Raw genomic sequence first — 26599 nt, forward strand, 5'->3', positions numbered from 1 at the left:
CACAAAATCGAAAACTCGAAAAAAAAATTCATGCCAATCCTCGGTTTTGAAGGACTTGACCCCAAATTCGTCTCAGGGCTATCTATAGCCTCCTTCAAAAGTCTCGTTGCCCACGCGCCCAGAATTGCATTAGTGCAAGCGTGTGACTCCCATACACTAATACATCATATGCAGAAACGGCCCATTCTTTTAAAAGCGTAGGTCATTCCTCTCCACCCACTGTATTCAATGGTTCCGCGGCTGAGGCATGAGACCAGCAGCCATGATCGAGTGCGGCGCCAAACGATCATGGCGGCCAAGTCTCGACGTAAGCAGGTCGATCACGCGGCGGTGGTATGCAATCATTCGCTTCTCAAGCTCGATGAGCTCGAACAAGGGCCCCGCTTTGCTGCGGGCTCTCGCCGCCAGCAGTCGGTTGACCTTGGCGTGCTCCTCTTCGAGGATCTCGAGCGGCCACAGCGACGGGTTGTCTTCCAGCGCGTGCGAGGGGAAGTAGTCTTCCACCAGGAGCAGCATTTCGATCAGACGGCCGTCTAGGTTCCCTGGATTACGATGCGTGACGGCATTTTGAAGACCGATGCGAAGAGTCTGTACCGGTTCAATTTAGCTCGTGATCCGCACAAGTAAAAGCCCCTGGAGGCCGGGATCAACTCACTTCCCAAGTCTGACTTTCTGGCTGAGTCTTCGCGCCGCCTCTCCGGAGCCAGAAAAGGAGCCTTTGCTGCTCGAGCGTCCACGGACCGGTGAGGAGGTCATCCGGGATCGTCGTCTTTGGATGGACATCGACGTAGAAGTCGAGCGCTGGTTTGGAGCCGTTGAGGCTGTAAGAGAGCCAGTCGTATTCGAAACAGCTGCGGGAATCAAAGTGACCGAAACCCCCGACTCGATCGTGAGGTAATTCGAGGGGGTTATTCGGCTCTGCTTCCTCATCTTTCAGGCCCACGTGGGAATGCGAGTACCACCTGTGGCGGGCGAAGCGCCAAGCCCAGACCTGTCGAGCCTCAAAGATGATGTCCACGTTCACCCATGGACTGCTCAACAGAGAAGACTGATTAAACCATCAGCAAAATAGGAAGCCTCGGGCAGTGACGTGGAATCGGACCTGGAATGCAGAATCACCTGGAAAGAACTCAGGGGAGCTCTCATAACGCCATAGTCCGCGGGCGTCTTCTGTCGCGCCTTGCCTCAAAGCCGTCTTGATAACTCGCTTGTCGACACCAAACCAGCAGTCCCACGTGGGATGAAAAGCCGTGATGACGAGGTTGACGAGCGTAGATCGCCCAGAGAGCAGGCAGCCGAGGCGTGGGCTGCAACGAGGGAAGTTGAGATTTTCACTTAGTATGAATATGTACTCGATGATCTCGAGGGGAAGGACCTGCTCGAGGCCTGACGCGCGCTTGGTGACTAGACGACCTGACAGGCGTGACGTCCGTTTCTGTGCTGATGATTCCCTGGTCTGTGGTCCGGAGGAGGAAGCGGCTTTGCCACGCTTGCCTCGGACTTTGATCGGGGTCAACGGCATGATCTGCCCATAGAACAGCCGCTTCTCCCCGTTTGCGCTCTCTCGTATCCCCAGGCGGGTTTTTATGTCTGCGGTCTCATTTCAGAGATGAGAGTCGAAGTAAACTGCCAAGCTTGGCAGACCTTCATGTGAGAGGGGTTTGAATGAAGATGGTTCAAAGGTAAACTGGAGCTGAGGTAAGAATGGTGTAAGTGAAAAACCTTGTGCCTCCAAATATCAGAACTGGTCAGGATTCCAGATGGAGAATGTGCTCAACAGTTAAATTATTGCTCAAAAAAAAAAAGTCAAACAAAAAAAGACTGTGACTAATCGGAAGAATTCCAGAGATGCTGTTCTCCATGAAAACCCTTCAATGCCGCCTTTTCTTAACCCGCTAAATTAAGTGACTGAGGAGGGTCTCGAGATTTCCAGTGGGGGTTTTACTGTGCGAGGGCCGTGCCGAATGACATCAAAGACTGTATGTGATCACCTGGACCGTGCGCGTGGTCTCAACCTTAAACTCGCTGCGCGGTAAAACGATCAAAAAAAAGTTGGTGTCAGTTGAGTGATGGCTGAGCTTCGCGTTGTCAATTCGCCCAACACCGTCCAGCGCAAGTGACCCGACGACCTCACAAGATATCGAATCTCCAAGCTAGGAGATTGTGTGCAGTGTAGGTCCGCCGCGATGCCTCCCGCAATGTCTCCCGCGATGCAGGCTCGAGTACCCTCGACAAGTCTGCTCAGGTTCCTGCGGTCGCAAACGGAGGCCTCGATTTTCAGCCGAAACCAAGGCATCGAAGCCGCCGCCTGTCTCTCTCGATGCGGCGGCTCAGCTCGCCCAGCCCAGAACCCCCGTTGTCTCGCAAAGCGACCCCAAAGGACGGGAACGAGAACCATTTCGACAACGAGCTGCAGACGACCCGAGCTCCCGGCTTCTTCGCCTGTTATTACCCGGATAAGCCGCAAGCATAGAGCACTTGAACAACCACTGGTAATAGCATCGTCGCCCTCAACCGTCGCGTTCTTCAGCACAACCCGCACAAGACGGAATGCCTGCGGCGACGACGACTCCTCTTCGGCGCCGCGTCGGACGTGGAAGGAGAAGCTATGGGGCATCAGGAGCTGGGGCGGCGCCAAGGCGCTGAAGCCCAACGACCTCCCCTTCCACGACGAGGGAGGCGCCGGGTCCATGTTCAACAACCGCCGCGTGTTGACCGCCAAAGCCGCGCTCGAGCCTAGGCTGCGATGCACCGAGGTGGACGAGAATGGCGAGGTCATCTTGGTGGATGGCGAGTTCAAGAAGACGGAGCTCATCGCAAAGGTAAGAAGATGTCCATGGGACAGACAGTCATCGAGACGACGCTGACGAAGATAATGCTATATAGTACGGCCTGCTACCCCGCGACTTGCGAAAGATTGACTCGTCGAACTTGCCTCACATCTTCGTCCGCCAATCCGCGATCCTCCTCAACTTGCTCCACCTCAAAGTCCTCATCAAAAAGGACCGCGTCCTCCTCTTCGACGTCTACGGCTCAAAGACGTCGTACCCGCAGTCCGCCTTCATGTACGACCTGCAAGGCAAGCTCAAGCAGAAGAATGTCCAAGGCGGCGTCGGCGGCCTCCCCTACGAGTTCCGCGCCCTCGAAGCGGTGCTGACCTCCGTCACCTCGGAGCTCGAGGCCGACTTCGAGTCCGTTCGAGACCCCGTCATCCGCGTACTCAGCGAGCTCGAGCACGATATCGACCGGCACAAGCTTCGCGTTCTCCTCATCCTCTCCAAGAGAGTGAGCACCTTTGAGCAAAAGGCCAAGCTGGTGCGCGACGCCATCGAGGAGCTGCTCGAGGCCGACGACGACCTGGCGGCCATGTATCTTACCGAGAAGGCGCACGACCTCTACCGCGGTGTCGACGATCACACCGAGGTGGAGCTGCTGCTCGAGTCGTACAACAAGCTCTGCGACGAGATCGTGCAGGAGGCTCAGAACTTAGTGTCCGGAATCCGCAACACTGAGGAGATGTACGCACACCCATACTTCCCCCTTGCAATTTCAAACCCATCCTTCAGCCTCGAGAAAACCAATACTTCACTAACATGAAATTTCTAGCATCCGCGCAATCCTGGACGCGAACCGCAACGCCCTTATGCTCCTAGATCTCCGCTTCAGCGTCGGCACCCTAGGCCTCGCAATGGGCACCTTCCTTGCCGGCCTCTACGGCATGAACCTCGAAAACTTCATCGAGGAGACAAACTGGGGCTTCGCCGGCGTCACAATCACCTCGACAATCTGCTCCCTCATCGTCTGCTGGTACGGCCTCGTCAAGCTCCGCAAAGTCCAGCGCGTTAAGATGATGTTTGACGAGCGCGGGCCCCTGACGCGGAACAGCCGCGCGTCATCGCAATCCCAGCAGCAGGCACTGGGCCAGCAGCATTGGTTCCAGGACGACGGGCCGGGTAGCCTGCTGGACGCGAGGAACCGTGAAAAGATTCGGCGCGTTACGAACCAAAAGGCCGCGGCGGCGGCGAACGCCAAGAGCACGACCAAGAAGTGGTTTCAGTGAGCCTGGCATTGCGAGGGGGAAAATGTTTTAAAACAAATCAAAAATTCGACAACCTCCAACGAGCTGGGCATGGCACAGAGAAACAACGCAAAAACAAAACCCCCCGCCAAAAAAAAAAAAAAACCAGCACTGTCTTGTGCTCCTCCAGCCTTGCGCGTAAGCCGTACGCGCCGCGGCGGCATCTTTTCCCAGAGAAGGAAAAAACGCGAGCATTTGACCGCTGAAAGGTAGACTGTTCAAAGATCATTGCCTATGCGAATGCTTATCCTTGGAACGGACTGTACGCGGCGTTTCCGGAAGCAGACGTGAGGCGCAAAGAACGAAAAGTATACGAGCGCCACGAACAACATGTCCCCAAACGACTTGTCGTCTACAATGACTACTCTTCCCCCCCAAATTCTATTTCTGTACAACACATGTGGCTTGTAAATTGTCAAGGTTCTTCCTGCGTATAGGACATCATACCACATCTTCCAGCTCACTAGAACGAGTTTGGTGATTTTCGTTGCGTGGCTAGAACCCCTGTACAACAAAATGTTACCTATACCCAACACCTCCCACTAGATCGATAGACAAAGATGAATATTCTCCTTCAACGAGATTCAATGGCAATTTCTTCGACGTGTCTTTTCAGGTATGCCACGGTGGTATTTCGGTCTTCCATATCGCCCCAGCCGCCCTACCCGAAGTCATGCTCAAATATAGGAGCACTAAAACTCTGTGAACTGATAGCCTGCGACCAAGGTCCACGCCCGCAGCTAGCGAAACAGCACCGACGCCGGTGGCGGCTCCAATTTGCCCCGATCATTGCCCAATGCATCGAAATGGGCGGCGGCGAAAAGGGCAACAAACTTGGGGAACGCCAGTTATTATTTGCACAGAGACGCTAGAGGAAACGCTTTCCTTTGATCGACTGGCAAAAAAAAGGATAGTTGGCCGGAAACGTCAAAGTCGGAAGTCTGGTTCAAAGCCAGATGCCACTTCGATGCCGCAGTGAAAACAGGGTGACATGGCGAGGAAGGTAGTAGAAACCCAAAAGAAAAAAAAGACTTCGGCTGATGATATCAGAGAGTCAGCAGCTGCAGAAGGGAAGCTATTTCCTCCTCTTTCTTGCACCATTCTGGGCCAGCCGGAGGTCTGTCTGTACAATGAATTCCAGCGAATCAGCCCAATATCAGTGCCGCGAGGGTTTTGCTGGCTCTCGAGAGTTTGACAGGCTGGAAGGAGTAAGCTACTAATACTAGCGGATCAAGTGCTAACCGGACATCGCGGAAGAGGAGGGTCGAAGCTCTCTCGACTAAGTAAAGCAACGACAGTCTGATTTCTCACGTTCTCGACAGTAAAGGACGGCTAGGCATCCCATCAGATTGGCGAGTCCGTGACTGCGTCCAATGACCTTGGGCAGATGAGGGCAGCCGGGGTCACCCTTACTCCGGCTTTCGTGGGAAACGCATCTGACTGACTCGGGCGCAGGGTGGTATTTCGTTCCATACTGTGTTTGCTAGTCAACGGCCTGGAAGAGGCAAAGAACTATAACAACTGAAGAGCGGTGTGCTTCGAGACCTTGGTAATTTTCCACCATCGAATGGGAGCCCACGTCTGGTGAAGTCCTGCTCCTAGTTGGTGAGATGAGCATCGATGACGAAAGATGTATGGAAACATGAGGAGGAAACAGCTGGCGAGCCTCTTCCCGCGGGACATGCTGACAACGATAACCCCTTGCCTCAAATATCGGAGAGGGGTCATCCGCCATGTCGCCTGCCTAAAATCAAGGTAGGCAACCGATGCCGGCCATGTTTCCTGATGCGTGGCGACAGACATCGGGTAGTGAGTGAATGGTGTAGGCAAGTAAGCGACAGCGTGAGCGACAACGACGTGGCTTTGTGTAGAAATCTCAAAAGGATTGCTTCGAGGATGAGAAAGGGTCGTAACCGCTTAGATACTTTCACGGCTACCTTGTAGCAACGGATTCGATAGTGGTAGTTCGTTCGTCTGAGCGTCTTCAGGACAATGGAAAGGCCTGAGAAGTAAGCAGTTTCTCAGCGGCAACTCGGTCGAGAACGCCTCGCTGAATACGTGATATAATTCGATAATCCACCCAGAAGAATCATCAGTCAAAAGGGAGAGTGGCCGGGAAGCTTGGGCTGTTAGTGGCCCATCATCCCACGGCCGTTCTTGCGCTTCGGTGAAGTTCGAGCCTTAGCTCTGCCTTTTTGCCTTTTGCCTTGACCCCCCATCCTTCTGTTTCCTTTTGGCGAAGAGGAGAGCTGACCGTCACCAATCTGGAGACAGCTAAAGGTACCCATGACCAACGGACAGAAATAAAACAGACACAATTGTCGGCCCAGGGAGCGACCACTTTGGCGCCTGTGCATGGGGATGATTTGTTTGCTAGTCTAGCGGAAGCGGATCTTGGCCTCCTGGTGAAAGTAAGATGAACCCCGGATATGAACCCGGCAGCGGACCGGGCATGGTGGGGCCGATACGGTGCGGGCTTTCCATGCTAACGGTGAGTATCCGTATGCCGCGCGAACTTGGACCCCAATTGTCGATGAGGGGAATCAGGGGATAGGGGAAAGGGTGAGAGAGCCATGCTTCCCGAGGGCGATTAGAGTTGTGGAGTAGAATCGCGATTGGACCTCCTCCGCCGCGGTCGAGAATCCTCTGGCGAGTCAAGGCGCTCGTCTTTGGGGAGTATTGGAGGTTTCTTTGGAGTCATGGGTTACTTTGGCCCTTGTCAAGACAACTGTGGGGAGCTCAGACCATCTACCGACCTTATTATCGACCATATGAGTGTCACGGACGTTTCCAAAGCTTAAGTGGCGAGCAATGGATGGCTCAGAGTTTCGCATGTACTGCCCATGTAGCTGTTGGAGAAGCGGGATTCAACGTTGGGGGGTCCTATTGAAGCTGTTTCGTAGCTATGTGTGAAAAGCCCAGGATGCAGTTGCCCGGCGACCAGTTCTGGATTCTATGCTGCCGTGGGCATGGCCTAGTTGGAATACAAACAACTTCTTTTGCATAGACACTATTAACATCAATATCAACCTCAGCCATTTCCCCTGCCGTTGGCGGATACGGAGACGCGTAGAGTGAGTAGGGTGGGAATGTACGAACGCGATTGTGAATGAGAGACAGAAGTTTGTGTTGACGGGACTTCGCGAAGCTTTATCCCGGTCGGCTGGAACGGGGATGGGGTTTCTTTATTGGAGAAAGTGGGCTGATATCTACCTATAGACCATGGGGACGGATAGCTTCGGACGTTTCCTCTCAACCGGCCAAAGCTCACGATGCGATGCGAAGCGTCGCTGCAAGCTGTTTGCGGACTGACTCTCGGGTTCGGCAAATCATCTGGAAACGCCTGCTGATACTGGCCAATTGGACTGGGTGCCTATGATGTCGGAGGTTTGGAAAACGGCTGGCGCTCGAGAGGTCGCTGGGAATCATGCGGATCTTTCCCATCCGACCATGCAGGATCCTAAGCCGGGGTTTGGATAAAGGCCGGAGAAGACCTGTATGTGCTGTCAGCAACAGGCCAGACGAGCAAAGAGGCCGTCAGCGATGGCAAGGAAAGGGGGAACGACTCCATATACTTAGGAGGATGGCTCGAACTGCAAACGAATCAGATGCGTTTACGACTTTATGTTTAATCTTGATCTGGGCTGCTTCAGAAGCATGCATCTGGGGAGGATCACGTTTGCTCACCGCCGGGCAGCAGTAGGAATTGTAGGTATTCGTAGGTCGACCTGCCATTTGGCAGGGGCCACAGGAGGGCAGTGGAGGGGTCAACAACGAGTGTTATCAGCAGGATCTCGTCCAGGATAGGTACCTCAAGTCTGTGGCGTTGTGGAAGTCAGTCGGTCCACCGTTCGGCGCCTAACGCCCGTCAGTACCATATGGAGGAGGCTTGTCAAAGGGGCTGCCGGTAGATTGTGAAGTCCATGGTTGATGTGGGATGGAGACTCCATTGTGGTTTGGTCGGGACCAGCTTCCAATAGTTGTCGGCGTTGAGGTCCAAGCCCAACCAAGCAATAGATGCAAATCTGCCGCTGGTATATTTCTGCGGCAGGTTAGTTAGTAAGGTAGGTTCGTTTCTCAAAGGACCAACCTAAGCACTAAGAAGGTTCCTTGCTCTGGTAAGGCAGGCAAGCCGTAGGGTGCCTAGGTCAGGCGCACGGGATGTAATGTACCCAAGACGGGCTTGGGATAGGGAAGGCGCCCAATTACCTTCTTCTCCCAACTGGGATCCAATGGCTGACCTGAGATGGTGCGGGTGATGTGGGACGAGACTCAATACGTATCTGTCCGTGGCGGCGGCACCGGCGGGGCCTTGTACCGGTATCCACAGAGGAAGGTGCGATTGCTGTTGTGTATCTTTTATATAGAGAGCCCGGCCTGGCGGTACTTGTTCACAACCTTAGTAAGTAACCCTCCTGCTTACCCAGGACCTGAGGTAAGTAGCTACCGGTATCTCATTCTTGGCCCCCCCAGCCATGTAGGAAATGGGGAATCAGGCCATGTCGGATGTGGCGCCAACAGCCAGAAGCCCAATCCCATGTCACCATGTCCCTCCACTCTCCAGTTTGTTCCAATCCTTCCCAAAGCAGTGGTTCCTACCTGCGTCTTGATGCCTGCCCTCGGATGTCCTTCTGGACGTCTTTGTCATATCTTACCGGCCGTCTTGTGGCCTCGACGTGATCCCAGTCGCCTACCTCTCCGAGCCTCCAGCACTCAGCCCATAATTGAAAGTGCACAGCGTGCCAGCGACCACCCGACTGCTCCCTTTTCTGCTGGGCCTGCTACCCGCCACTGTTCTCACCTTGGACGGTACACTTTCCATCGCCCCTGTCGCCCTGCCGCCCTGCCACCCTGCGATTCCGATTCCCACCTGGCCAGTCTCCAGCAAAGGCTCCTTTTCTCCCTCACGCTCTGCAGTCCTGTTGTCGTTCTCGTCACACATCAGCCGACAAACCACCAACAAATCATACTCGAGTCCCGCTCTCACCCGACTCTTTCTTGGATTCGACAGAAACATATAGCAGGACATCAAAGCAAAAGAATAGGCAACGTGCTCAACAAACCGAGGTCCACCCACATCATCCTCCCTTTGCCTTGAACCTCCTGTGTCGCTGCGATCTTTTTCATTCCAACGCTTCACCGTACACACTTACCTGACTTGAACCGCACCCACCGTTCGGACCTTGGCTCAAAAACGTTAGCATCGGGACGTTGATTATCGACAACTTAGAGAGCCCACCCCTTACGAATACCGTCTGGCCTCCGCGGTCTCCAGAACCTACGGCCCCTACCCGCCCGCGACTCACCCATCTCACCACAAGGTGGTAGAACGCCCTCGCTGCCTCTCCCCGCGCCATCTCTAGCCTGCCGTGGACGGATAGGCCCCCTCGTCATTCTCAAGGGTCCGTAAGATCTGCGCTTTCGCCCCTGCCATCAACCGCCCTTTCACTCGACCGTATTTCCGGTACAGCGACGCTCAGCTCCCCTCCTTCACCAAACCGGAAACCTTGCATCATCCTCCTATCCCCTCAGTCACGTTCGCGGTCCAGGCCGCATCCCAATTCGCCGTTTCGCCTTCTCACCCAAAAAGAAAGAAAACCCACCACCCTTCCACGCGCTCAGCGCTGTAGAGGATATCCCACCGCACCTATTCCTGCTTCCTGCCCTAGGGTCTTCCTTGCCCATTACCACCATCTGCAAACCTTGGCTCTTCTCTCGTCCTATCATTGCCGCCGTCCATTTCGCCTGCTCGACAGACCTTGTGGTTGCCCTGCCTCGTGGGTTCATCCTTTCTCCGGCCTCACTTGATCCGTTCGATGTCAAGTCAGTACCTGCAACCTCCGTTTCAAACCATCTGCGCATTAATTGCCAATTAGTCGTACGACAGGAGTCTGCTTGACTGGCCGGCAGGGTCCGGAGAGCTGTCAACCACACCGAGCCCCGAACCACGATGCCTCTGCTCGCGCTGCCCTGACTTGACGATTTCCTCTTTTCCGACCCCTCTGCCCGCCATGGGTTCGCTCGCTGGCCAGACGAGCTCATCTCCGGACATAGCCCGCCTGCCGCCTGTTATGACAACCCCAGAAGACGGCGAGGCAGAATATAGCGCCCAGGTGCTGCGGCTGTCGTCGCAAAGGTCAGAAGCAATTGTCGAGGAGGAGCTATTGGCAAAGGCAACTGCCCTGGGCATTTCAACCTCCCGATTTTCACACGACAAGCGCAACACGTCGAGCGCGGAATCGCAGACCTCAACCATCGCGACCCAACATGTTCGAACCTTCTCAACTGCCTCGCGGGGTTCGGCCAGTACAACCTTGACCTCACATCCCTCTCTAAACGCAGTTCCGATCGCCGCCGACGTACCTCCACAGTCTCTCGCCAGGAAACGGTCCAAGAGCCTCAGTTTCTCCCAATATGACAAGTATCTATCGCAAATAGATCCAAATATGCATCAACCCAAAATTCAAAAGACACCTCCACCCATTCCCCACGATACATCTGCACACAGCCTATTCAGTGTGACTTCACGAAGAAGTTACTTCAGCATCAAAGAGGGCATGAGGAAGATACGATGGAAGAGAAAGTCTGGCTTGCTGGAATCTACAATGTTTGTTGCCTCCCTGATATGTTTTCCAATTACTGCGCGCTGACCAAAGTTGAGTTCTTGCATATGTTGTCGCAATGACTTCAACAAGTCGAACGCCTTACACAGCTTGCCTTGTGGCCATACGTACTGTGCCGAATGTCTCAGCATCATGATCCAGCAAGCTACGACAGAAGAGTCAAAGATGCCGCCTCGATGCTGCACACAACCGATCCCGGGATCAATCATTCAGAAGATCCTCAACCGAGAGGAGCAACATGCGTTTTTGAAGGCGGTTTTGCAGTTCAGCACGCCCTGGGAAGCTAGAATCTTTTGTCCAAACACAGCTTGTGGCGAATTCATCCCTCCTCGCAACCGAATCGAGCCGAAGCACCCCTTCGACGTTGTGTGCCGTAAATGTCGGACACGAGTGTGCGTGATGTGCAAACGCAACGCCCACCCCGTCGGCAAAGATTGTCCGTCTGATTGGGAACTGGAAGCCGTCCTAAAAATGGGCGAGAAGTCTGGCTGGCGACGTTGTTACAAGTGTCGCACACTGGTCGAGTTGAGCCAGGGCTGCACCCACATGACCTGTAGATGCAAGGCTCAGTTTTGCTACATTTGTGGCGCCATCTGGGATCCGTCCGTTGGCTGTCCCAACTTCTGCAACGGAGACGAGGAATTGGAACGTAGGAGAATAGAAGAAGAGGCCAGGAATGCTGAACTAGAGGCAGAAAAGGTTGCACAAGAAGCAGCCGCAGCTGCTGAAGCCGCCGAAAAGGTCGAAGCCGAGAAGCGGACCCGCGAGGATGCGCAATTTTCCGCACTACAAGGCGAGATGATTGAGGAAATGGGTCGCTTTCGAGTATACATGAGGAGGAAGAAATGGGTCATGTGGACGCGGCAAGCCGAGAAGAAGCAAGCTTTGACCGACAGATACTCGGACCAGATCGACAAAATGAAGGAGCGCCACGCGAAAACGGCTGCTCACCTGGAAGAACGTCAGATCGAGGCAGAGATGGATTTGAGGTCAACCCTTGACCAGAGCGAGAAAAGCGTCAAGATTCGCCTCAAGCACATGGAGGCATACTGCGATGGCCTCGGCCGCACTCAAAATGCCGACCTGCCACCAAGAGTAGTTACGGAGAGAGACCTTCGTCTGCTGGGACAACAGTACAATGTGCGAGACGGCATGGAGCGTTTGCATCAGGCAAAAATCAACGTTTTGCGCGACCGACAGGCTAAGCGCATGGAGGAACTTTTGGAACGACAGGAGCAAGAACTCGAGAAACTGACCGACAAGAAAGAGCAGGAGATAGAGAATCTGGCAACGGATTTTGCGCAAGAAGAAGATACCCTGGTCAAACTTTCTAATGACCGCAAGCAGAGACTGCAACGACGTTGGTTGATTGCAATCGAAATCCTCCGAAACGAACTGGAGGAACAGACCGGTGACCAATACGCGTCACTCATTCTACCAACATGGCCCGACGATACCGAGACGCAGGATGAGATCCTGGCATCACTTCCCGAGTCTCCCCCAATTGGGGACTAATATGGTTTCGCCGCCGGCTCGCATCAACGCTTGCTTTCGATTCATAGCATCACTTGCAACCACTTTTTCTTTGGCTTCTCACGTCGCGTACAGATACCTAGGATATTGATGTTTACAAGGAGTCTGGAGGTTTGGGGACATACCGGGCATGGATACCACTCATTGGTTTTACAAGTGCAATAGCAGCGTTGGCTGCTGAGATTTCCTTCTGTTATCGAGAGAAACGTGGCCTCTCAATACCTATTTACGATGACGGGTGGACGGATGGCAGCATTTCATGGCACAGACGTGCGGACCACATAGTGCCGATTAGGAAACCCGATGAATGGGGGGACCTGACACGAATGGACGATTTATTCCACATACTTTTTTCGCCGATGAGCGTCTGGTGTCGGTCAGCTAGTAGGACGGTTTTTCCATGGAAATCCGAACGAGACAAACACGCCACTAGCAGGGTCTTTTGGATTCGAAGATTGGCCCGAGGCTCATCCCATGACGGCAGCTTGTGAAAGCGGGCCGAGACTAGCGATGGAACATGGCGGCCAGCGCTTCTGCCTCTAATGAATATTCATCTATCTGGAAGTATGTTTGGAAGACTGCTGGATGTGAAGAAGACTTGGCGTCGCATTAGAAGGTATGACTCTCATCAAAATCGGATGTTGAGCCCGCAAAGCAAGCGCCATGTATGCCATGAATCACCGTCGGTGATATATGGCAGAATACGGGGTAAAATGTGGGATGTCAATTGGATGCCGGCTCGTCGAAATTAACCTCTAGGCGTTATTTTTCGAATTCTCCGAGCACTGCGCTGCCGTTGGTCTGCAGTAAGTTGCCGCCGGATTGGACTCCTTTGAGGCTCAAGACGAAGAGACAAGGGTTGACCTTGCATAGACTATTGTGATTGTGTTTCAGCTCGAACCAATTCGCGGCCAACGCACCCCTCCATCGCAACAACTCAAAACCCTTCGCCGTATCTGAGAGTTTTACAACAGTGGGATCTTGGCGGTTCATGAGTGACTCAGTGGTCGACGGTGCCGTCACTTGCAACCATCCCATCTCAACAAGCTCGCAACGCCCGGCCTCTTGCAGTGATGAGCTGACCAGAGCTTTCCCGAGAAATGGCATGGCAGCCTTCTCTCCTCTGATTGTCGTGCTGAACCGGATTCGCGTTGGCTGGCATCGACGTCTCACTTCCCCGTTGGTCCGTTTGAAAAGAGACTTTGTCTAGTAGTGTCTCTACACAGCAAAGGCAGACCAACGCGACCATTTCGTAAGCATGTTTGGTTTGGCTCAGCGCGGGGCAGATCGACTTGGGCTCCATTGTCTTGTTTGTGTGGGCCAGTGGAGGGCTATAGAGTTGTCGAGTGTTGCTAACTAAGACCCAGGTTGACGTACTGCCCGAATAGGCTCTTCACCAACAGATGCGTGGCCAGGATTAGGTCGATCCGAAAGCCGCCCATCCCACCCAAATCAAATCAAACCCCAAACGTCCGCATGAGTTGACCAATCTGGAAATGCTTCGAGTCTATCCCTCCTTACCCCCCGTATAGTGCTCCGTGCGCTCAAACAGTTGCGCAGTTGCACACATCGGCCTTCGTCTCAGATTAGACTGCTCGTCTAACCGCGGCCGGCCTATGACAGAGCGCTCGCCCCTCATGCCAACCTGTCACCACACGGCGACATGCAACAGTATATTTCCAAACCCTCGCCGCCATCCTCCAGTTACTGGATTCCTCTTCGCTCTTCTAGTCAGACGACAACATTCCGCGGGGAGGAATACGAAAGTTACTCCGTGATCAAAAGGATTTTAGAGACTGGAATTGGCCGACATCACACCACGATACTTTGTCACTTCTGTAAACACGGCGACGAGACGAGATCTCCCGAAATCTAGATAAGTTCCTTGGACAGGACTTTCAAGATGGCGTCAAAGAGCGGCTGGACCGAGTCTACAGATAACCTCGCCAATGTGCAGAGGGTCGAGTCCCCGAACGCCCTGGTGGTGGGATCGACGCAGCTGTTCGAGGGAGGAGTTATTCGATATGTACCGATGCCCACGCCGGATCCAAAAGGTTAGTTTAGATCGGTCGAAGTTCAAGGGCTGGGGGGTCAAATTCGAGATGCGAGCGTTTACTGACATAGCCTGATAGATCCCCTAAATTTGCCGAATTGGAGAAAATGGACGTCCATTGGCGCTCTCTGCTTCTGTAAGTCTGGTAGTCAGGGTGGGTTTGCTGTGTACTGATTCGTTCGCAGTCGGTTCTCTCGCCCTCGCGGCTGAGTTCATTGTTGGTGCTCTGGTACCCGTATTTGTATTGGAGTACTCCGGCATCGACCCCCACATTCTCAGCCAGATCGACATCGGCGCCTTGAACAAGCCCGGTGAAGTCAACCTCGACCCCGTCAAGCTGCTTGCTGGCCTTGGCGGCCCGCCACTGTACCAAGTCGCCTTGTTGGCCTCTGTTCCCTTGCTCGTTAACGGACTTAGTTCCTACTTGCTCGTGCCTCTCTCAGTCGCCGTTGGCCGTCGCCCTGTGCTTCTGCTCTCTGGTTTCCTCGCATGGACCGGCGGTCTTTGGGCCGGCTTCTCTCAGGGACTCGGGAGCCATTTGGCTGCCCGTTGCTTCCAGGGATTCGGAGCGGGTGCCGTTGAGGCTTTGATCCCCCTGATTATCCAGGACATGATGTTCATTCACCAGCGCAACAAGGCCATCGCCTCTGTCGGTGCTTCTCAAGGTCTCCTGATTGTGAGCTTGGGTATTATGAGGTAAGCTTTTGAAACACTCATCAAGTAGACTAGCGGTCTTCTGCAGTCACTAACTACTTGTCACAGCCCCATCATTGTCTCTCGTCTCTCTTGGCGCTTCATCTACTGGATCACTTCCGGCGTCGGTGTGCTCGCCTGGGTTGGTCTGATTTTGCTCGTGCCCGAAACCCGTTGGATCCGCAGCGACGATGAGCTTGGTAAGTATTATTCGCCTTTAAATCAATACACACATCTGATACGTTGGCACAGCTGGCAAGGAGGTCTACCCCCTGCGCCCTGGCGAAACCCGCCCTCGTGTTGACGAGTCGACATTCCGCCCACGCTCCAATTGGGAAGAATTTGGTGTTTTCAACTATGGCTACGAGTGGAAGGAGGCCAAGCAGTCCATCATTGACATGTTCAAGACGACCTTGTTCCCCAATATTATTTGGGTCATCATCATCAACTCCATCCTCGTCTCCATGCAGGGTGCCGCAGGTCAGGTCGGTTCGTCACTCCTGATTGCCGCAGGCTGGAAGTTCGAGACGCTCGGCTTCGCCGTCATCCCCATTGTCATCGCCAGTCCGTTCGTCTGGTTCTTCGGTGGTTATGTGGCCGACAAGATTTCCAACTACGTCGCCAAGCGCAACGGAGGCCGACGTGAGCCCGAGGCCCATCTCCTCAGCTTGATTTTCCCGCTTCTCGCTTCCATCGTCGGTCCGATCTTGTTTGGTTACGCCGGTGAGAATATTCGAACTCTGCCGTCGATTGTCGTACTTGTCGCCATCTTTTTGATCGGCTTCGGTCTGCTGACCGCCAACACCATCTTCGCCGTCTACTTGGTTGAGAGCTACCCCCGTTTCGCAGGGTAAGTGAATCTGCTCTTTTGAGATGTAGTAAAATCTGGTAACTAACACGTATACTTAGACCCGTGTTGGTTAACGTGTCTTCATCTCGTCTCATCATCGGCTTCATCATGTCATTTAATGTCACCACTTGGATTGAGCAGCTTGGATTCTTGAAGAATTTTGGCATTTACAGCGCCGCCCTCGCGGGTGTTTCGATGCTGTTGCCCGTCATGTACAAGTATGGCAAGCCGATGCGTGCCTGGACCGCTGGCCGCCTCGAGCCTAGCGTCATCCCGGCGAAGACGCTCGAAGACGACGACCAGTACTGGAACAACGAGCGGCCACAGTGGCAGGATGAGAAGATGGGTACCCCCATTGGCATCGCCCGGCCGATGTAAGGCATACGCGACTCCCGAAGGACTATTTTGTGGCAGCGCACATAGTCTGAGCAACAAGCGTAAGCGTACGACAGATTGAAAAGAAACGACAGAATGTTCAACACGGAGACAGGAGCATTTCAGCGTCGCTGTAGAAGCCGGAGCGGAGCAGAACTGCGAGCGCCATTCTTGGAAATCTGTCAAGGATGGGGGCGTCGCTTACGAGGTGTGGCTGGAGGGTTTGGAGAGAGAGAAAGCTTGTGTATGATTTGCACTCGCGCCAGACCCGGAACTCGATTTGGGTCCGCTATTCATTTCACGCTTGGGAGGAAGGGGTGGCAGCGATGGGTGGGAACGATTTCGGAGCCTGCTAGTAGACGGTGTTTTTGTTGCGTTTTCGCTCTTCCTGTCCCCTTCACTATCCTGTTTCCCATTTCCTGCTGTGATATGGCTGCGGGAAATTGGGGAGGAAAAGGTTTTGACACTTTAGATGCCATTCTGTCACACATGCAGCAGTGGATCCGAGGTTGTTTGGCCCTTTGGTGTGGATGGTGATTGTTCATTACCTCGCGTCCTGGTTGTCAGAGAGGATTGTGTTCTCTAAGATACTGCAGGCCTATGGTCTTCTTCACACGGCGAGGGCGAGGAAGTTGGATAGTGGAATGAATATCAACCCTCTTTTTGTCACGAATTATCGCCGTCCCTCCCGTGACGCGTCTTCATCTTGTGATTGCTAGAAGATTACCACAGTTGTCTCTCTCAAATCACGAAATGATGTAATGCAACCCTACGGCGACAAGCTGATTCGCCTGCCAGTAAAAGTGACAATATCCAGTCTAGCACGCCAATATACACTGCTAATCTTGAACTTCATCGTATACCTCAAAACGAAGGTTTCTGGCCCAAGGGCAAGTTCCAGGGGGACCAACAAATGAGGCTCGATCTGCTCAGCTGCATCCCCGAAATCAATTCTTTCAAACCTCCCCAGATTATTCCCCCCGCCGGACAGCCTCCCCGTCAATGAGAAGAACTCCCCGGCTAGGCGGGGAAGGGGGCTATGGGGGAGAGTATGAACCAAAGAAAGAAAGGGCGCGGGGTAAAAGTTCGTGCCCGAACTGACTTCACGTCCCCCCCCCCGTCTCTTTCCTTTCCCCGGATCGAGCACATGTTCATCCATGGCCTCGGTAACGGCAAAAACGAAAAAAAGTCTATGAATGACCCGCTAGCGAGAGAGGATTGTCGTGATTCGATCAACCTTGATCCATCCCGTTATAGGTGGTAGGAAAGGGGGTTCATCCACGTAGTTGACCTCCGGGTGGTTGATCGACGAGTCTGGGGTTGTGGTAGTGGACTGGGATGGGAAGAGGACGGAGAAATATCGTCTGGGGAACGGATTGGATGAATGAATGGGGGGGCGGGGCAGTGAGGGCAGTGGAAGAGTAGGAGAGACGAGTCTCGAGAGAGGCTGCTTCGCACTTTCACACCGGCGTATCAGTATCAGAGATGGATGGGAGGGAGGGACTGACGGGATGGGGGAGATGGTATGTGCGCTCGTGCGCGCGCCTCTCTCGGTAGGTAGGTGGGTATTTGTGTTTGTGTATGTGTATGTGTACGGACGGGATGAGTGGGATGTGATAAGTGTTGTAGGAGAGAGACAGAGAGAAAAGGAAAAAGGTCCTCAGCATTCCCCGAAACTACCTCCCTCAAGGCATGATCCCTTTTGCCAGGTTCGCTGGGGAAAAGAAGGTGATTGCACCCGGGCTATGCATGCCGAACGGAGAGGTAGTAGTTCTAGCACTACGTACGCAACTCGGTACACGAAGCTTAGCAGCTCAAAAGGGTTTCATATACCGCCTCCCTCAAGCCGGCCTCGAACGAGATGTCGAGAGATGAAAGTCAAAGGTTGCCGCTGTTCTTTCGTCATCGTACAATCTCACTCTCACATACTTGGCATCATTTACCGGGGCTCTCCCGGATCCGAAAGAGAGGTTGGGAGTGATGGAAAAAGAACAACACCGAGAGGGAGAGGGAGAAAAGGCGTACTGGGAGAGAGCAAACATGGCCTTCCGATTGGAGAAAAACACCCGACCTTACCAATCTCTATTCTTCCTTTCTCTCTCTCTCTCTGTCTCTCTTTCTCTCATTTTCTCTCTCAGATACCAAAGACAGGGAAAACGAGGGCATCGTCGCGCCGTGACCACCCTCCGTCCTAACTCTCTCCCCCTTCCCCCATCCACCCTCCGACGTCCGTTCGGGCCTCTGAGCCAGCCTCCCCCACTTCCTTCACCACCCCCTTGTATCCGTACTTGATCAAAAACACCCGTCAGACGGGTTACGACCAGAAGGAAAGACAATTCGAAGCCAGGACCAACTCGGATCCGGGGTCACCGAGCCGGGAAGTCGCCCCCTCCCCTTCCTCGCCCACCAACACCCCCCTTTCCATTCCCCTTTCCATTCCCCTTTCTCCGAAGCTTGCGTATTGACTGGAGTTTCGAGTTACGAGTTGTGTCGTTTTGGATATTGGCAAGACCAGACAATGCAAGAAGACCAAGGTGGTGGGAAGGATTCAAGATACTTCAGCAACACCCCGGGTTGAACTTGGCCCTTCCCACTTGTTGCCTCATTTGGCCCCAAATCATTCGAGCCCCCCAATCATCTTCAAGTCCTCGGGACACCCTTCAGTAGCCACTTACATGACTAGAAGCCTGGCCTGCCAATCTGCGATACTTCACATCGTGTAAATTGACCTCGACAAATGACGAAAGGCAACACGTGGAAGACCCTCAAGGACGCAACAGCATCACGTCACCGGGTAGCTTTATGTACGCGTAAGATGGTTTTGATGTGTGGAAATGCCTAAAATGCAAATAAACGCCCTAACCAATGACCGATTAAGGGGGAAGAAACCCTCGTTGAGTAAAAAAAGAATGAGCGTGCCCAACTTGTGCAGTCTATCCCGCGAAAACCATCTTTCACCGGCAAACCGATTCAAGCAACATCAGCCGAGAAGGCATCAGCACCCGGCTAGGCTTTCCCAAGGATTGAAATACACCCAATCCCAGCAAACAACACAAAGAAAGAGCGATTTACCCTTTCCCCCCAACATGTTCATCCCCGAGCAAAGAGCTCTCCATCGACCCATAGAGTATGTCCCATAGCAAAAACGGCAATAGCAACAAAATCATCAGCACTTTCACAGTCAAACACACATCTAGAAGATGCTGTTGACAATGTTGGAACCGATAGTAGCACCAGCACCAAAAATAGCAGCGTTACCAAGCTTCTTTCCAAACTTCTTGCCCATCTCGGCGCCCTTGCCGCCACCCTCCTTACCCGCCGTGCTCTGATCAGCGACAGCTTGAGGCGGCACGTCCGCATTGTACGGGTTCTGCTGAGGCGGCGGGCCCTGAGGCTGGGCATACTGCGGCTGGGGAGCCCACTGCGGCTGCTGGGGAGCATACTGTGGCTGCACCGGGGCGGGAGCAAAGGCGCCCTTGGCCATGTCCTGCTCGACGAGGACGTACGTCTTGGGGAAGATGCCCTCCTGGCCGGTGCGGAGGTTACGGCCCATCCACCAGTCGGCGTTCATGTACTCGTGGATGGCGATGCGGTCGTCCCGCTCGAAAGCCACGTCGCGGGCGTCGGCGCCAGCGTAGCGGTACAGCGCGCGGGCGTGTGCGAGAACGGGCTTCTCATTGGTGCGGGCGGGGAGGGACGGGGGACCCGTTTGGTTGTAGGATGGCGGCGCCGGCGACGGGGTCGGGTTGACGTTGAGGGCCGCCATTGCGGCGGTCGGGGGAGGGGAGAAAGAGTTGTTGTTCTGGACGGGGGTCGCGGCGTTGGGGGCCGCGCGGGATGCGGCGCCGTGAAGCGGGGTTTCGGCGGGGAGGGTGGCGTGCATACTGTCGTAGGCATCTTCGGAGATGACGCCCTTCTCGAGCAGGTTCTCGAGTTCCTGGATGAGGAGGGGATGTTAGACGAGTGTTTCTGCGGTTCCGTGGGATTGCGGATCGGGCGGATATCGAGAGAATCGGTATGGAAAGCGGCCAGAGCCGGTCGATGCTTTCCACGCGCTCTCGATACCTCAAAGACGCGTCGAGAGATGACCTACGTTCTTGATGGTGCGCAGCGACCGGTTGGTCTCAATGATGGTTTGTCTGTCCATGTTGCCTGTTGTGAGACTAACTCCACTTGAATCGAGGTCGGCTATCACAAGGGTTGCTCAAGGGGAGTAGGAGAAAGTTGAGCGTTGTGGTCGATATTCAGGTCAGAAGATTAAAAAACTTCTGTGAGCCGTAGAGCAAGAGGGTATCAGACGTTGGGAAAATCTGAGGAGGCGAGGTTGTTTCCAGAACAAACAAATGCCGTCGGAGTGAAGTAAAGGTCCGAACAGGAGATCAAGACGGACTAAAGTGGCGCTGTTGGTGGAGGGCCAAGTGGGAGGTACAGTAGCGCGATTAGTACCTAGGCACCTAGGTGAGTGGCAGTGCGGCTTAGGTAACACGCCAGGCATATCGAGTCCCTCTAGGTGGTCCCGGTGGTTCCAAATGACACTCTGGAAAACGAAAAGTGTCTGGCCTGTGAAACACCAAACACGCCGTGACCCGAGCTAGCCGTTTCTCTTGTCATCCTCCCCATTTTCACCGTTCCAAGAAAAATGTTCACTGCAAATGCGCCCGATGAACTTGCCCAGACTCCAGCTCAGGGAACGGGGCTTGGTGATCATCAGTCATCCAGGTCAACGACGAAGCCAATCATTCCCGAGAGCGGACTCGGGGAGGCTGTGCCCGCAACCTGGCCGTGACTGGGCAGCACTTGCCCGAGTCGGGAGCCAGCCGTGGGAGCTTCTTTCAGGGGCGGCTTCGTCAGCGACAAGCCGTTAGCGCGCAGCCAGCCGGGTGTCCAACAATACTCGTGTCGCCTTTAACTTCCATATCTATATCCTCTTTAGACCACACGCACTGACCGGCGCGTCGTAAACGGTACCGATACGAGGACCACAAAAAGATCTGTTGCACAAAAGATGGTCCTTTCCTGAGCGCCACAACACTATTTGTCAGATTTCCCTATCTAAATCCTGTAGAAACATAACATCTATAGTATCCAACCTTTTCATATAATTCCTTCATGCGTCGCCGCCTAGATGAACTTGCTGTCTTTGGCAACATACAGATCGACATACTCATCCACAGGCGTGGCCTCCAACTTTTTGGGGTCGAGGCCGAGGTCGATAAGCTGCTTGACCCTGCCAGCATCGAAGTGGGGCTCCAAGTGTCTCTTGTACTTCTTGAGAATCTCGGGCTTGGCCTCCTCTCTTCTCAGGCGGTGTCCTAGAGGTGCCTCGACGACAACCTCCTCGAGCACTGTACCGTCGTTCAGCTCGACAGTTAGGGCGTTGGAGATGGTTCGGAGGGCGGGGTCGTGGTAGTCCTTGGTGAATTGCGGGTCCTCGACGCACTTGAACTTCTGGCGCAGGGACTCGACGAGAGGGGAGGTTGCGGCCTCACTGCCGTCGACGTAGTCGGTAGCCTCGAGACGGCCGAATACGAGCATGGTAGCGGCCATGTACTGGATGCAGTGGTCGCGGTCGGCGAAGTTGTCCATGGGCTTGAACTGCTTGTCGATGATGCGGATGCAGGCCTCGTGCGTGCGACAGGTGACGCCCTTGATGTCGGCTGCCGACTTACCGATCTCCTTGAGCTTCTGGTGAATCTTGGAGGACGCCTCGACGGCGGTCTGAGAGTGGAACTCGGCTGTTTCTGATCAGTTGACAAACTCAGGATTGCGAAAATCACCAAAACTACTCACCGGGGTAGGAGACCTTGAAGAGAACGTTCTCCATGACGTAGCTGCCGTAAGGACGCTGGAACTCGAACTTCTTTCCCTTGAAAAGGACGTCGTAAAAACCCCAAACGGGAGCAGACAGAACGGTGGGGATGCCCTGCTCGCCCTTCATGACCTTGAGAGCCAGGTTGACGGCGCGCTGGCAGGCATCACCGGCAGCCCACGACTTGCGGGACATGGTGTTGGGGGAGTGACGATAAGTCCGCAAGCTCTGGCCGTCAACCCAGGCCTGGGTGACGGCATCGGCAATCTGCTTCTCGTTGAGGCCGAGCATCTTGGAGACAACAGCAGTGCTGGCAACCTTGACGAGGACAACGTGGTCCAGGCCGACCTTGTTGTACGAATTCAGGAGAGCCAGGCAGCCCTGAATCTCGTGGGCCTTGATCATACCCTCGAGAACATCGCGGATGGTGAACTGCCTACCACCAGCAATGTTACCGCCGGCCTTATTGGTACGGGTGATCCAGTCGGCCACGGCCAAGATGGCACCCAGGTTGTCGGAAGGGTGTCCCCATTCGGCAGCGAGCCAGCAGTCGTTGTAATCGAGCCAACGGATCATAGCACCGATGTTGAAGGCACCGTTCACAGGGTCGAGCTGGAAGTCGGTACCAGGAACCTTTGAGCCATTGGGAACAATGGTGCCGGGGACAATGGGGCCCAGCAGCTTGCTGCACTCCTTGAAGCGGAGACCCTCAAGACCACAGCCCAGAGTGTCCAGGAAAACCCATCGTGCGGTGTCGAACTGTTCTCATGAAAGCGGCGGTTAGCGACGGCGATCTGGTTGTGACGCGGGGTAAAACTCGGGCAGGTCAGGCCCGACAGCGGCAGGAAGAGGGGGGTAGTAATAGGGAGAAAGGGAACTCACGGCAAGCTCGGAATCGACTTTGTAGCTTTGGACGTAGTTGGCAATGTCCTTGATCTCAGGATCGTACTCTCGTGCTGCGGCCATGGCTGGTGCAGCGCTCTGTCTCACAGATGCGGTGGTGAAGTTGTGGGATTGTTGAGGGGCGGAGCGGGCGGTGGAAGAAGCGGCAAAGTTAGTGGAGGCGACGCCGGCGCGGAGGGGAGTGGCCAGGCGGACGCTTCGCGATTGGAGACGCAGCGATTGGGAAGCTGTCCTGAGACCTCGGTTGAGCGCCGCAGACATGACCGTGAAGGTGTATGCAGGTCAATTGAGTGGAAGGCGAGTAGTGAGATGAGGAGGGGAGATGTGGATGGTCTTGGGGTATATCAACGATATCTTGTAATTGTAGCAGTCTCAATGCCTCGTGCTCTCTCTCTCTCCCTCTTGGTCACTCGAATCAGGAGGAAGAAAAGTTTGGAAAGAGGAAGAGAAAAATCTTACAAAATGTTTACTACGCCGTAGCAATGCTGGAGCTTGTCTCGGCCAAGGGGAGAGGGGGAACACATGGACGCAGGGTATGGCCGCTCGCTGCCGAAGCTTATGTGGCTGTTTGATCCGAGGTTGTCTGCGCTTACCCCTGGTGGGCCATGATGGCATTGAGGGCCACAGGGCCTGAATGCTCCTCTCTAGCCTGGGGCAGCGGCGGGGGAGCTTTGACGTGAACCTGGGCGAGGTTGGGGCCTTGGGGGAGGAATGTGGAGAACGGTGGCCCTCCACTGCTCACCCCGGCAAGCCGCCAACACCATTGATTTCCCCGCCATTATGAATTTACTACCTGGGATCTGTAATCGATATGGGCACGATGCATCGATCATGTTTAATCAATTGACGAACAGAATATCTTCTAGGGCTTGCACTGGATATTGAGGACTAGGGCAATCTCATTGATAGCATGTGGAGGCTGGGGAGGGGATGACAATGCTGAGCAGGGGACATTTCAATCGAGCCGTGCAAAACCCGGATGTCTCCTCGGCTACCCGCGGGTTCTAGATAAGGACGAACCCAATCTTAGCGCCAAGTATGGCGCTCTGGCGGGTAACGGGGAAAGTCGAGAAATGGATCTCCCTGTGTTGTGCCATCTCTGAAGTGCGTTGGCTAGGTATGAGACGTGGATCTTGTCATCGAGAGAAGCGCAATGTCGAGCAAGCATCGCCCCCTGATGGCCTGGGTGAATAATATGAATATTTTCTCAAACAATATTGGAACGAGATGCTAGGCATATAGTCATGTTTCTTTGTCGTTGAACGCTCAGCATTTGCAGCGGAAAGAAATACCGCTCTCTTCCAACTTAAGAGCTTACGAGGGCCTCATTTGGACAGCATCGTAATCACCACATTCTTGGGTACGGGCTATCTTCTGCTGGGCGTATGAGTAAGCTAGATTTCAATCTGGCTAGGAACAGTTAGAATATAAGGTAGTACCTACCCGGATGACTTGGCCTTCTAAGTTCGTCGATTTAAAAGGCTATTCTTGGGTCCAAGTCAGCAGCCCAGCTGCCGAAAATGAAATGTGTATCACTCCTTCAAGTTTGATGGTAGCCTGATTCATTCTTGGACAGCAATCCATAGAAGATCTCGGTGTTCTCATTGTTGCTGGTTCAGGCGTCCAAGCGTCAGCCTGTCTAAAAGGTCACCAACGGCGAGCTGAAGGCACTGGAACAGAAGGAAATGAATTAAGCGACTACCTGTAGATCCTGCAATCTCCAATCTTCAACTCACTCGTCTCGCCTCGCCTCACCTGTCTCAGACTCAACCTTTGTACTTTCTCCATTAGAGTCCTTTACACCAAAATCAATGACAAGAATTCTGCTCTTCTCGGAACCCGGAACCCTTCGTTAAATCGCATCACCTTCTCCATCAACTTCTTGTCCGACATTCATTTTTGTCGGTTTTCAATCCCTGGGCTTTCATCCCGCATCCACCACCCTGCATTATTAGCAGCGCAACCCACCTGCGGTCTCGGCCATTCTGCCTGAACGGCTGGAGCATCAGCGCACCCTCCGCGGAACAATTCTAGAGTTTGCAGGCGACTTTAGCGGAAGCGCGGCTGAAGCGCCTCGACTGCAAAGGGACCGGCCCCCCAGTCCCGTCTCTAATCATCTCCCTACGAGGTCCCCTCTCCCCACTTGCCTTCAACGATCATCGGCCTACCGTAATCTCTCCCTCCACTCTCCCTCCTCACTTCACTCTCACCACTCCCTCTTTGCGACAGGCGCCACAATGTCGGCTCTTCGTCCAAACCATAGGGAAAAGGCCGTCCCCAAAAACCTAAATGGCCTCATCGACCCGACGAAGACGGGCAAATACCCCGTCATCCTGAGTGACACTCTCCTCGGGCGTACCCAGAAGGAGGTCTTTACCTCTGTACGATGTACGTGATATCCGCGGCAGAGCCCATCCTTGATCACGACGCCATTGACTGACAACTTGCGGCCTCACCGCAGACAACCACAAGCCAGAACTAGCCTCGGAGCCAGCGACGGCCAGATTAAAACCCGAAACCCCTGGCAGCAAGTCGAGCTTCGACCTCTCCTTTCCCGACGGCAATAATGGCATGTACGGCTACGCCGGCACTCGAACCATGGACGACAACCAGTATGTCCTCTACTTCGACCCCAACAGGAAAGCCTTCATCCTCGACAAGGTCGACTCCACCTTCCATATGAACGTCACCCGCACCCCGAGCAATGACAACCCCGAGACCCTGCGCCAGCAGTTCGAGCAGCTCGATACCTCCATAACCGCCACTCCCGAGGTTCGCAAATCAGCCGTCGAAGGCAAGGACAAGCCCCCCCCGAAGCCAGCCTCCAAAGCCGCTGCCAGCAGCGGTCCCAAGCGGCCCTCGGCCAGCAGCAACAAGAAAGCCCCCAAGCCCCGTCCACCGCCTGCGCCCAAGAACATCACCCTCGCCCTGCCGACCAACGACGCGCCCCCGCCGAAGGCCGCCTCCCCGGCCAAGAAGAAGGACAAGGTGCCCGCGGGCTCGGACGAGGAGGAGGAGGACGATGACGACGACTTTGGTTTGACGATAGAGTACCCCGACGAGCATAAGAACAAGAAGCCCGACTTCTCGCCCGCCTTTGCGCCCAACATCCAGGTCCGCAGTTTCTCCGACTTCTTGCGGGACTCCGAGGCCGACGATGCCGACGGCGAGTCGGACCTGGAGGAGCGCGATTTTGCAAACTTCAATCTGCCGAGCCCGATGAACGGCCAGGCGCAGCGGCAGCAGCACCACGACCAGGATGAGGATGCCGAGGGCGAGGTGGAGCAGATGGACGTTGACTCGGAGCCCGACTTTGAGGATGCGTTGGAGGACGATTTGGAGGCGGAGCTGGAGAAGGAGCTGGAGGCTGCGAACAGCGGTGATGCCGAGGAGAGCGAGGTCAGCGAGGAAGACTAAGGCGTCGCCGTCGTGGTTGCATTTGCAACCCATATCGAGAGGCCTATGATCTCAAAGCTTTGACTTCCGATAAGGGGCTGATGAAGGTGGTGTCTACCAGCCGCCGGAAGCGTTGGACGAGTCAGTGGAAGATGAAGTCTTATCGTGTGTTTGAAAAGAAATCCACCCCATTGGAAGCGGCGCGTTTGCCCTCGGGGAGGGGATATAATGACGGCGTTCACAGCAGGGTCAAAAGGAGTTGTTGCCATTTGTTTTTTCCCATATC

The 26599-nt window shown here is 54.3% G+C and overlaps 7 protein-coding genes across 7 annotated transcripts; 4 read left to right on the forward strand and 3 right to left on the reverse strand.

Annotated features, from left to right (window-relative positions):
- Window positions 1-225: 225 nt before the first annotated feature.
- CORC01_01153 (uncharacterized protein) lies at window positions 226-1522 on the reverse strand (the record flags this gene model as incomplete). Its single annotated transcript, XM_022612809.1, has 3 exons — window positions 226-588; window positions 656-1048; window positions 1103-1522. The coding sequence occupies 3 exons, from the start codon at window positions 1520-1522 to the stop codon at window positions 226-228; spliced, it is 1176 nt and encodes a 391-aa protein (XP_022480570.1).
- A 676-nt stretch (window positions 1523-2198) lies between these two features.
- On the forward strand, window positions 2199-4060 carry CORC01_01154 (CorA-like Mg2+ transporter; the record flags this gene model as incomplete). Its single annotated transcript, XM_022612810.1, has 3 exons — window positions 2199-2822; window positions 2887-3518; window positions 3607-4060. 3 exons carry the CDS (start codon window positions 2199-2201, stop codon window positions 4058-4060), a joined length of 1710 nt encoding a protein of 569 aa, XP_022480571.1.
- A 6029-nt stretch (window positions 4061-10089) lies between these two features.
- On the forward strand, window positions 10090-12216 carry CORC01_01155 (IBR domain-containing protein; the record flags this gene model as incomplete). The annotated part of the gene is made up of 2 exons (XM_022612811.1): window positions 10090-10685; window positions 10830-12216. The coding sequence occupies 2 exons, from the start codon at window positions 10090-10092 to the stop codon at window positions 12214-12216; spliced, it is 1983 nt and encodes a 660-aa protein (XP_022480572.1).
- A 1921-nt stretch (window positions 12217-14137) lies between these two features.
- On the forward strand, window positions 14138-16208 carry CORC01_01156 (major facilitator superfamily transporter; the record flags this gene model as incomplete). Its single annotated transcript, XM_022612812.1, has 6 exons — window positions 14138-14288; window positions 14367-14423; window positions 14473-14983; window positions 15050-15180; window positions 15233-15830; window positions 15890-16208. The coding sequence occupies 6 exons, from the start codon at window positions 14138-14140 to the stop codon at window positions 16206-16208; spliced, it is 1767 nt and encodes a 588-aa protein (XP_022480573.1).
- A 3190-nt stretch (window positions 16209-19398) lies between these two features.
- Window positions 19399-20352, reverse strand: CORC01_01157 (SH3 domain-containing protein; the record flags this gene model as incomplete). Its single annotated transcript, XM_022612813.1, has 2 exons — window positions 19399-20142; window positions 20299-20352. 2 exons carry the CDS (start codon window positions 20350-20352, stop codon window positions 19399-19401), a joined length of 798 nt encoding a protein of 265 aa, XP_022480574.1.
- Window positions 20353-21326: 974 nt separating this feature from the next.
- CORC01_01158 (2-methylcitrate dehydratase) lies at window positions 21327-23178 on the reverse strand (the record flags this gene model as incomplete). The annotated part of the gene is made up of 3 exons (XM_022612814.1): window positions 21327-21946; window positions 21996-22773; window positions 22897-23178. 3 exons carry the CDS (start codon window positions 23176-23178, stop codon window positions 21327-21329), a joined length of 1680 nt encoding a protein of 559 aa, XP_022480575.1.
- Window positions 23179-25154: 1976 nt separating this feature from the next.
- On the forward strand, window positions 25155-26334 carry CORC01_01159 (ELL-associated factor; the record flags this gene model as incomplete). The annotated part of the gene is made up of 2 exons (XM_022612815.1): window positions 25155-25305; window positions 25379-26334. 2 exons carry the CDS (start codon window positions 25155-25157, stop codon window positions 26332-26334), a joined length of 1107 nt encoding a protein of 368 aa, XP_022480576.1.
- Between the last annotated feature and the right edge of the window lie 265 nt (window positions 26335-26599).

Source organism: Colletotrichum orchidophilum (genome assembly GCF_001831195.1).
Source record: "Colletotrichum orchidophilum strain IMI 309357 chromosome Unknown Scaffold_6.1, whole genome shotgun sequence".
Lineage (NCBI taxonomy): Eukaryota > Fungi > Ascomycota > Sordariomycetes > Glomerellales > Glomerellaceae > Colletotrichum > Colletotrichum orchidophilum.